Below are 10564 nucleotides of genomic sequence, written 5' to 3'. Positions count from 1 at the left end.
AAACTATATTATGTCAAAAAAAAAAAAAAATACCAAACTATATTGTAAAAATTTTCTAATTGATTCATTTATTCTGGTAGTTTTATTTTATAAATCATGAAATAAAACTGCACTTTTATGAATTTTATTTTTTTTAAAGGTTATAGCATATTAATTAGAGAAAGTATTGTTTAAAGTTTTCATGAATATATAGAGTTGAGCTGGGGGTTGTTTAGACTTGTAATCTAGTTTTAAACTTGAGCTAAAACTTAGCCAGTTTTTTAAATTAACAAATGTGATTGAACGAGTATTTAAACGAGACAAATTCGAATCATATTTGCAAGTAACATGATTCGTTTTATAAACCCGAACTACACAAAATGAATTTTGAACCTATCATGAACTATATCCTTCACTTTGTTGCAATGGAAGAAAGTGTCGTTTGAGTTCTTATTTTTCTTTTAATTAATTATTGGTGGAATAAATGATTATCGAACGAATGTCTATTAATTTTTTATTTTATTATTATATATATATATATATATATATATATATATATATTAATATAGAACCAATGTCTATTCTCCATGTATGTTTTTAGATTTCTGTAAAAACTAGATTGTTTAACCTAATTAATTAACCAAGTGAATACTTAGGTTTATTATTTAAATCTAAGTTAAAACAATAACAATCATATCATGTAAAGTAGCGAAAAATATAAATAACACAAAGATTTGATGATCCAAAAAAACCAAACCGGTAAAAAACCTGAGGAGGATTTAATCTAGCTATCCTCAAGGTAAAAAGCAAATCTACTATGAAAGAATTGAAGTTTGTACAATAGAACTTAGACCACTAACATTCTATTGCTACCTCGAGTAGAAAACTTACTACCACGACCCTATGATAACTTCGAGTCCATTGACTACTTCTTTCCTTGATCTGCAGCAACCACAAGTTTTTCTACTTGTGAATCTTGATCTTCTTGAATATTCTTTATGCAGCAATTGAAACAACCATCAAGTTCTTGATGTAAATCTTGATCTTGATAGTTCAAAGTGTGTGTATTAAGGTCTAGATGTCACAAAAGATTCAATACACAACTTATTAAAAACTCTAAAGGGTTTTTGGGTACAAAATCCTAAATTTACAAAAGAGGCACACTCTTCTCTCTCTAAAAAGCCCTTTTAAAAATGTGCTTAGAGTTTCCTTTATATACTAGAAGAAGTAGATCTGAAACCCTAATTCTTAATGGGCTTGAACTACTGTTTGGGCCAACTTAATATTCTACAGATGTGTTTCGATCGGTTGAGTTGTCTTTTGATCGATCGAACCAGGCAGTTTCTGAACTCTTCTTTCTGCAGCTTGTATGTTTTTAAATCTTGACTTGTATCACTTTGAGCATTGTCTAATAATACTTATAAACTCTAAGATCTATATCTAGACAAGTTTGTGTTTATGATTTGCCAATTGTTCTAAACTTTTAAAACCTAACACTCCACGTGTAAAGTAAAGTCCAAACATGATCATCGTGAGGTGGCGTTAATTTTAATTTTTAAGGCATAGTATATTATTATAAATAGGAGGCTCATGGTCATGTCTCCTTCACAGTTTTATCATTTCCCTAGAGAGAAAAAAACAATTCTCAAACTGCTCAACAATGGCTACCCTCATTGCTCCTGAACACTTTTCTCCTGTTGAAGATGCTGAAGCTCTCAGAAAAGCCTGCAAAGGTAATCTTTAAACACATGCATACACATGTCTTTGCTTGTATTAGTTTGCATAGATCATTTAAATCAATACATGTAAATATACTTACATACATTTGCATACAATTTCATTTCACTTCTTGACTGTAAGTGTGCCTTCAACTTCAAATTGGTTTAAGCAGTTTTTTTCTTCTTCTTAACTTTTTTCATTGTGATGATCTTTATATATATATATATATATATATATATATATATATATATATATATAGTGTAAAGGAATACATGCACTACCAAAAAAAAAAAAAAAAAACCGGTCTAGGCGATTCAAAAACACCGCTATAGCTCTTGAAAGCGCCGGCACATGCAATAGAAAATGCCTTCTTGTTTGATGTTGATTACATCAAAAAGAAAGACTACTCAGTTCTTTAATCAATGAAGGGCCGGTGATACTGCTTAACAAATGAGATCATGACTAGTTCCTTGTTCTAGCTAAAAAGAAGACATCTGTGATTTGTGCTTGTCACTTCTCTCGTGTCTTTTCTAAACTCTCTTATAGTTTATTATCACCCTCTAGCTTAAAAAGATAATGATTCATAAGAGAAAAATATAAAAATACTATAAAAATTTTGTGGATCTGTTACCTTATATATTAATGTTATTACATTATTTTTTTTTTTGCTATTTATTATATTTTTTTTATTGCCTACACCGGAAATACCTTGGACCATGGCCGTCTTATATAATATCATAGATTACCATATTTATTTGGTAATATTCACCATTAAAGTATTAATGTTGTTGAGTTACTATTAGGCCCATTATATTACTAAATAATAATATATCCTTCAATTAATGTATATAATTAAGATTGTTAAATATTAAAGATCTTTGCTCAAGATTTTCTTGTTAATATTTTCTTATATTTTTACATGATAATAGATCGAGCTATTAGAGTTCTAAAATTTAGAACTATTTTTCTTTTCTTTTATCCATACTTGCCGTTCTTTCTCATAGTATCTAACTCTGTGTTTTATTTGGACAAAATTTATCTTCCAAAATCAAGTTGTTTTCAAATTTCCACCTTAAGCTTTCAAGGGGATAAAAATAGACTGCAAACTAAATACAATTTTGTATAATGCCATGAACTACCATAGTCTTGTAATACTAGCTATTGTAACACAAGTAAAATATAAATAAGTCATTTAGATCATGAAATGGAATTATTTAAAAAATTTCACACCTCTTTTTTTTTTCTTTTTTTCTTTTCCAATATTGTTTTCTCACATCCAAAAGGTGAGACTACTGATGAGCCAACTTTTTGCATCACTAAATTTAAATCACACTCGACACACTGACATATTTAGAGAATCTCACTTACTCATACCTCCCTTTATATGATTAAAGAAAAATTATATATAAAGATTAGTGGAGATCACCTGTCTTTGTTCTGGATAATACCTACATTTGTTTTATCTTCCCATCGTGTATGTGTTTTTCACTAATACTACATTTGAAGTATTGAACTCTCTCTCCTGCCATTTTCTTATCAGAAAAATGAATTTTTTCTGTGGTTTGATAATGATTTTGTAGTTAGATATATTTTCTGACCATCCAATCAGCGCCTGTTTATTATTCACAATTATGACAACAAATTGTAGTAACCCTCCCTTAAAAGTTATTATGGATTTTGAGTGGAATTGTAGTATACTTTTGTGTTAGAACTCCTTTCTCTCTCCCTTGTGTGTGTGTGTGTGTTTGTTTCTCAAAAAAAAAAAAAACATTATGACAACAAATAATCAATGGTCCGCTGCATTATTATACGTAGGATTATCTTAACGGATGCCCTTATAAAAATTATTAATAAACCATATTAGGAAAGTTTTGACATTATTTTTATGGGAAATATATAAAAATGTCAACAAAATTTATTATTTTATTGTTTTTCCATAAAATGTTTTTAAAAATAATTTCTAAACCAATACTTTGATAATTCATTAACATTTTCTTTATAGGTATGAATAGCATGGACTCAACTTTTTAAATTGTAACACTTTTAAATTGATCCATGTTAGTCTCAATTTTTTTCACAAAATATTCTACAACTTATTAAGATGATAAATTGTAGTTAGAGTGATATCATTGTCACATGAGCTTCTTATTAACACTATTTTTATATACCACATATATATATATATATATATATATATATATATATATATGTGTGTGTGTGTGTGTGTGTGTGTGTGTGTGTGTGTGTGTGTGTGTGTGTGTGTGTGTGTTTTTGAAAGAATTTAGATCGATTCATAGAAAGACAAAAAATTATATATGAAGAAAGGTGAAGAAGAATCTCGAACTTTAGTTGAACAACCTAGAGCCATCTGTATATTTTAAAGCCATGCTTAAAAGTAGACTGTCGTTGAACAACCTAGAAACAAGAATATATTTTAAAAAGCATGTTAAGTAGGCTAAGTAGTAAAGTTGCAAAAGAAGTTAGGTGTTTGGGTGAGTTTGAAAGTTCACTTATATATATAGATCTCATCTTTTCTTTTTTCTTTTCTTTTTTCTCTGTCTCTTCTCAAATTATTTGTTTTTAAAAACAATATATATTGGGTGAGTTTGAGAGTTCGCCAATGAATCTCACCCTCTTTTTACCTTCTCAAATTACTGAGTAAAAACACGCAAAAGAAGCTGGGTGTCATCGTCCCAAGTTCATATCCAAGTTAGTTTTGGAATGGCAATAAAAGAATTAGGAAATTTGAGAAATAAATAAGTGGATGATTTGAATGTATTAGTACTTCGTATCAATTTACTTATAATGCTTCAAAAAAAAAAAAATCCAGCAAATTAATTATTGGGGAATTGCATAGAATGCTTAGAAATATTGGGGAACAAATAAAAAAAATTTCTAGCAAAATTAAGTTACAAGGCACTTCAAACCATGTTTCATTTAGTAGTATTGAGTTACAAGATTATTACAGATTGTATTCAATGCTTGAACTAAAGTAGCACAAAATATCAAAAGCACCTAATCCATATAAATTGCGAAGACCTAACACATTAATTATACTTGAATCAAATCTAAGACCTAACACATTAATTTTAGATTAATTAAATTAAGCTAAGACCGAACACATTGATTTTACAATGAATCAAAGTCAACCAAAGCAGACCTAGCTATGTACTACTATCTTTTTTGGTTGATTGAACTTGATTCAAGACACGTTAAGTTTTTATTTTTATTTTTATTTTGAGAAGATGTTAAGTTATGGCTAAAAAACAAAGTGTAAGGTTAAGTAGTACATCATGCTTTTAATATTACTTTGATTTGAGCTTATCTTTTGTTTCTGAATGGAAGTGTTTTTGCCGTCTCTAAATATATGTTACTCCAAAATAGAAAATCAGCCTTCGTGTGCCTTTTATTCAGTTTAAATGATTAACTTGTGTTTTTATAAAATATTATGGAATTTTAGGAAATGGACAGAAAGCTTGGAATAACGGAAAAATTAAAAAATGTGGGACAACCAAAAATTATTTAAAAAATCCTTCTTAGTTATTATTATTATTTTTCCTTGAAGAGCTTCTTAATTCTTACAAAGGGCATTGTCAAACAAATTAATTATCTCACTGCATCTTAATTAAATTGATAGTAGTAAAGGCAAAATTGTGGACCAACTAAGTCTTAATCATCATTATTTATGTATGCAGTGACTTGAAATGGTTTGTGCATTCTTTCTCCAAAAAAAGAAAAAAGAAATGGTTTGTTCATTTGATTTGTCATAGTGAGTTGTCCATTTTTGCTTAATTGGGTAGGGAAGTAAATGGCTCAAACTTCAAAGTGTCTCATTTATGATTCAACTCATGCCCTTTTATGTGAAGGAATATTTGTGCATTTGTCATCCATGCAAAAACAGAAGTGGAATAAATGTGTACTAGAAGTACCTATCAGACAATGCCAACACATGACACAGTAATTCTATGAGAATCTAAGCCAACTAATGCATATTAAGTCACATGTGTTAGTCGGTAAACAAGTTTTAAAATGTCATTAATGATTCTTCATTCTTAAGTTAAACAAGGCCTAAATAAAATCAAATTTCTTAGCATTATAAATAGGAGTGTCATTCTAGAGAAATTAATCATCTCTAGTGAAAGATTGAAGAGCTAAACAATTGCTACCGTCATTGTTCCTGAAAATGTTTCCATCCATGAAGAGGCAGAAAATCTCCAAAAGGCTTGTAAAGGTTAAATTGTTTGTTTTTTGAATATTGATTTGATTATTTGTAAGTTTTTTCTATGCAAATAAAATGATCTAAAGGTAGCACTTTTCATTAATTTATATGATTTTTGTTGTCCTAATATGAGCACTTTTCATTGATTTGATTATTAGTAAGTTATTTAATTTCCTATTTGGTGATTGGGAGCACTAGTTGTTCAACTTTTTTTTTGGAAGACATAATTTTGTAAGTAATTTAATGGAATATACAAATGGAACAAGCACCAAACACAATATTACTGAGCCACAAGCCTCTTGAAAAATATATGCATATGTCGATGCCTTTAATTTTTCCTTTTTTTTGTTAGTGATAATATATAGATGTTAGTCTAAATTTTCTTTGCAAATAAAAACATCTAAAGGTAGCACTTTTCATTAATTTATATGATTTTTGTTGTTCTAATATGACTTTTTTTTTTTTTTGGTATGTTAACTTGTTAGGATGGGGGAGTGATGAGAAAGCAATAATCAATATACTTGGACATAGAAATGCAATTCAAAGGAAGCAAATTAGGCAAGCTTATGAGGAGCTTTTTCAAGAAGATCTCATCAAGCGCCTTGAGTCCGAGCTCTCCGGGGACTTTGAGGTATAATTATCATCATAATCATGATCATCTTTATATATTTTTTGGTCAATAAAGAAATTTTCTGGATAAACAAACAATGCTTAAGCATATAAATTCACATAATTGTAGCAATTAGAAACCATTGGTTTTGTCACAACTATTTTCTAGTGGTCCGAGTGTTTTCAAGCTATAAAATTGTCCTGTATTGAGAACAAGAGAATAGATATAGGGGACAAAACAAAATTGTTTGGGGTCACTTGTATTTCCCAACCCCAACCAAAGGTTAAATGACGAGCCATTGGAAATGGGCCCCTAAAAAATTATTAATTTCATTTGTCTTTTTTTTTTTTTTTGCTGAGAATTTCATTTGTCATTGTGATCTAAGCAACCTTGAACCATCAATAGTGAAAATTTGACCGATTAGTCATCTTTTACTTTAATTTCTTTTCTTTTATTTTTTTCAATGTTTAAAAGGCCAAGTTACAATTTTGGTCCTTTTATATTTGTTATAATTTATATTTAATCCATATACATTTAATTATATCAATTTTTGCATTCAACTTTCAAATGGTCAACTTTCGTTTCTCCACTTTCAATTTCAATTTAAATTTGCCCTTTAGGAATTGATTTGAAAGATATAATTGAGCTGATATTGAAAAACAAAGTACACAAATTAACCTAATTAATAATTCGATGAAATTGATACAATTCAATGTATAAGAATGAAATTGAAACTATCCCGTTATTGAAGGACCGAAATGTAGTTTGGCCAAATTTATGAAATATCATTGAATTTGACTATTTAAAATTGGAAAATTGTTATATTATATCGTAGATTAAAATAAATGTATACAATATTATACATTTTTATGTAAATGTGTATAATTTTACATACTTTTTACAAATATGTATAATGTTGTACCCATTTATTTAGTCTACAATATAAATTTTACATTGAAAATACAATGTGAACAATATGATAAATGATCAATGAGGTTTATGATTTATTTACACTTCACTCTTTAATGAGAATTCTATTAAATCCACTTTAAAATGAGGTTTGTTTTGATTCAAGTACTGCTCCTTGACCATCAATCAATGGGACATAATTCCTTCTTCTTTTTTTATTACTAAATTGTTTTTGTGACACTAAGGGTCTGTTTGGAATTCGTTTATTTTGCTAAAACTGAAAACTTTTTGCTAAAAGAACAGTGGGACTCATAAATAGTACCAAAAAGTGCAGTGAAGCCCATAAATAATAGAAAAAATAAGCTGAATAGTAAAATAAGCTGGCTTTTTAATATGATGCCAAACTCAAGTTTCCAACTTTTGTGATCACACATGCAGAAAGCAGTATACAGGTGGATATTGGACCCATTGGATAGAGATGCAGTTTTGGCTAATGTAGCCACTAAAAAAGTTGAGACAGAGTTTCCTGTTATCATTGAACTTTCATGCATCTACTCTCCTGAAGAGCTCTTGGCAGTGAGAAGAGCCTACCAAAGTCGCCACAAACGTTCCTTGGAAGAAGATGTGGCTGCACATACCACGGGGGATTTGCGCAAGGCATGTAGTTTGGCCCCTTTTATTTGTCCTTTCTCACTCTTTCTTTTCAAGTAACATGCGTACATTATATACATCATAGATTTCGACATCCAAAAAGAATATAGAGTTATAGACTGTAAAGCTTTGATATAGTTTAAGATACCAACTTTATGCCAACTTAGGTCAATTGTTACTTCTTAATGTTCATGACGGAGACAATTAGGTTTGAATCTCCCTCCTCCACTTATAATAATATGATTTTTTTAATTAAAAAAAAAAAAAGTAACTTGATTGAAAAATGTGGAAACAAAATACTCAAGAAAATGGAAAAATCTTTTATGCGCCAGACGTGAGACTAATATCTCACTGACATGTGGGTCTAGTAAGACATCGGTCTCATATGTCCGGCACAGGAAATACTTTCTCTAAGAAAAGATTGATCACTGATGCTAAACAAGTAGAATCCTTATAAAGTTGCTTGTCTTCATCACTTTTGCTAGCACGATACCTATATGCAACTTAGAAGCCAAACTTCCTATAGTATTTTTATTATATGTTAAACTAGGAAGAATTAAATTAAATTTTATTTCCTAAAATTTGGGGTAAACTCAATGTGATCCTTCAAATGATAAAATTTTGAATTTGGTCGACAAAATTTGGGGTTAATTTCGTGTTGTCCCTCAAATATGGGGTTGTTTCAGTTGGTTCTTTAAATGTTTTATTGGCTCAATTTAGTCTCTTGAAAATGGATGTGCTAACATCTTGGTAATCGTGGAAACAGAAAAAATAGATGTGCTAACATCTTGGTAATCGTGGAAACAGAAAAAATAGATGGAGAGACTAAATTGTCAATTTTGAAAAATTTCAAGACCAAATTCAAACTTCTTAACATGAAGGACAAAAGTTGAACTTATATCAAATTTCATAGATGAAAAATATAATTTGCCCATTAAAAAATCTACTATCAAAAGATTCAAAGCACCACACAAAAATGGATTGGGTTTTGTTTTTGGCAAAAAGAAAAAAAAATATTAGGGCTTCATAGAATGAAAGAGTTAGATTTTAATGAATCCTATATCAAGTTAAGATAATTGAACTTTAAATATAAGTATAATTGGTGCTTTCTAACTTTTTGGACTGTTACAGTTCTTGGTTGGCCTTGTGACTACTTACCGGTATGATGGCCCTGAGATAAATGAAAGATTAGCAAAATCTGAAGCTGATATTCTTCATGAAGCTATCAAAGACAAAATATTTAATCATGAAGAAGTTATCAGGATCCTGACAACAAGGAGCAAGGCACAACTCAAGGCTTCTTTTAACCGCTATAGAGATGAGCATGGTACTTCCATCACTAAGGTACAGTACCCTTCATTATATATTGAAATGTAAGAAAATGCATCAAACACCATGATTAGATTCGCAACAAGTGCTTAAAGAAGCAAGTTACCTCAGAGTTTTATGAACTGTAAAAAGAGTCTAAACTTAATGTTCACTCAGCTATATTTTAAGCTAATCATAATATTAATCAAGCATGAATTTTTTTCCCCCAGAAATTGTTGAAAGATGAATCTAATGTGCTTCAAAAGGCGCTGCATGCTGCCATTCGTTGCATTGATGACCCAAAGAAGTACTATGAAAAGGTGAAATTTCATATAAAGTTAGAAAATTTCTTACTTTTTCAGTAATATTGTAGTACTAGTTAGACTTAGCTTGAGTTGTTTTGCTATAGGTATTGCGCAATGCAATCAAAAGGTCTGGGACTGATGAGGATGCACTCACTCGTGTGATCGTTACGAGGGCAGAGAAGGACTTGAAAGACCTCAAGGAGCTTTACTTTGAGAGGAACAGTGAAGCCCTTGATCAGGCAGTGTCCAAGGAAACTGCAGGGGATTACAAGAAGTTCTTGCTCACTCTGTTAGGGAAGGAAGATTAAGATTCTTTCTTATGGGGAATTTCATAATTTATATCATGAATGGTGGTTTTTATGAGTTGGACTTTGTGCTGCGAGTCTTTATTTTCGATGTTGTCTTGAACTTCTATGTATTGTGACTATATCTGTTATCTTGGATTTTTAAGATCCCTATGGTTTAGTATGTTGCTTGGGTTTGAATAATTCCTCAGTTGATGCCTCAAATCATAGATTCAATTACCATTTGATGCATGCTTTTATAATTAAAGGTCCTTGACAACAAATTCCTTGCAAAAATATAGATCCTCCTTTTCCTTCTCCTTTCTCCCCAAAAGAAACACACTAGGACACTAATTTCCTCAACAGAAACCTCAATTTCCTTCCCTTCTTAGTTCTTACCATTTGATGCATCTTTTTTCCCCTAATCCAATATTTTTATCTTACACAACTAAACATCTCAAGGGATGAAAAACTTTCCTTTGATGGAACTTATCATTGAACTAGGGTCTCACGCAATTGAGCATATTTTACATGCATTTGTGCAATACCTTCAAAGGAGTATTCACAACCGAACTCCCTA

At 30.1% G+C, this 10564-nt stretch overlaps 1 protein-coding gene across 1 annotated transcript; it reads left to right on the top strand.

Moving 5' to 3' along the window:
- The first annotated feature begins 1598 nt into the window (after positions 1 to 1598).
- LOC142617419 (annexin-like protein RJ4) lies at positions 1599 to 10203 on the top strand. The gene is made up of 6 exons (XM_075790292.1): positions 1599 to 1712; positions 6403 to 6548; positions 7875 to 8093; positions 9219 to 9431; positions 9626 to 9715; positions 9805 to 10203. The coding sequence occupies exons 1-6, from the start codon at positions 1640 to 1642 to the stop codon at positions 10006 to 10008; spliced, it is 945 nt and encodes a 314-aa protein (XP_075646407.1). The 5' UTR covers positions 1599 to 1639; the 3' UTR covers positions 10009 to 10203.
- Positions 10204 to 10564: the final 361 nt, after the last annotated feature.

Source organism: Castanea sativa, chromosome 11, assembly GCF_040712315.1.
Source record: "Castanea sativa cultivar Marrone di Chiusa Pesio chromosome 11, ASM4071231v1".
NCBI lineage: Eukaryota > Viridiplantae > Streptophyta > Magnoliopsida > Fagales > Fagaceae > Castanea > Castanea sativa.
The sequence above is the reverse complement of the archived record's forward strand: the minus strand, read 5'-3'. Positions and strand labels throughout refer to the sequence as shown.

Excerpts from the sequence above, each read along its gene's own strand:
- LOC142617419 (XM_075790292.1), top strand. The coding sequence starts at position 1,640 with ATGGCTACCCTCATTGCTCCTGAACACTTTTCTCCTGTTGAAGATGCT. Across the intron at positions 6,549-7,874 it reads AGCTCTCCGGGGACTTTGAG|AAAGCAGTATACAGGTGGAT; the intron begins GTATAATTATCA and ends TCACACATGCAG. Across the intron at positions 8,094-9,218 it reads CCACGGGGGATTTGCGCAAG|TTCTTGGTTGGCCTTGTGAC; the intron begins GCATGTAGTTTG and ends GGACTGTTACAG.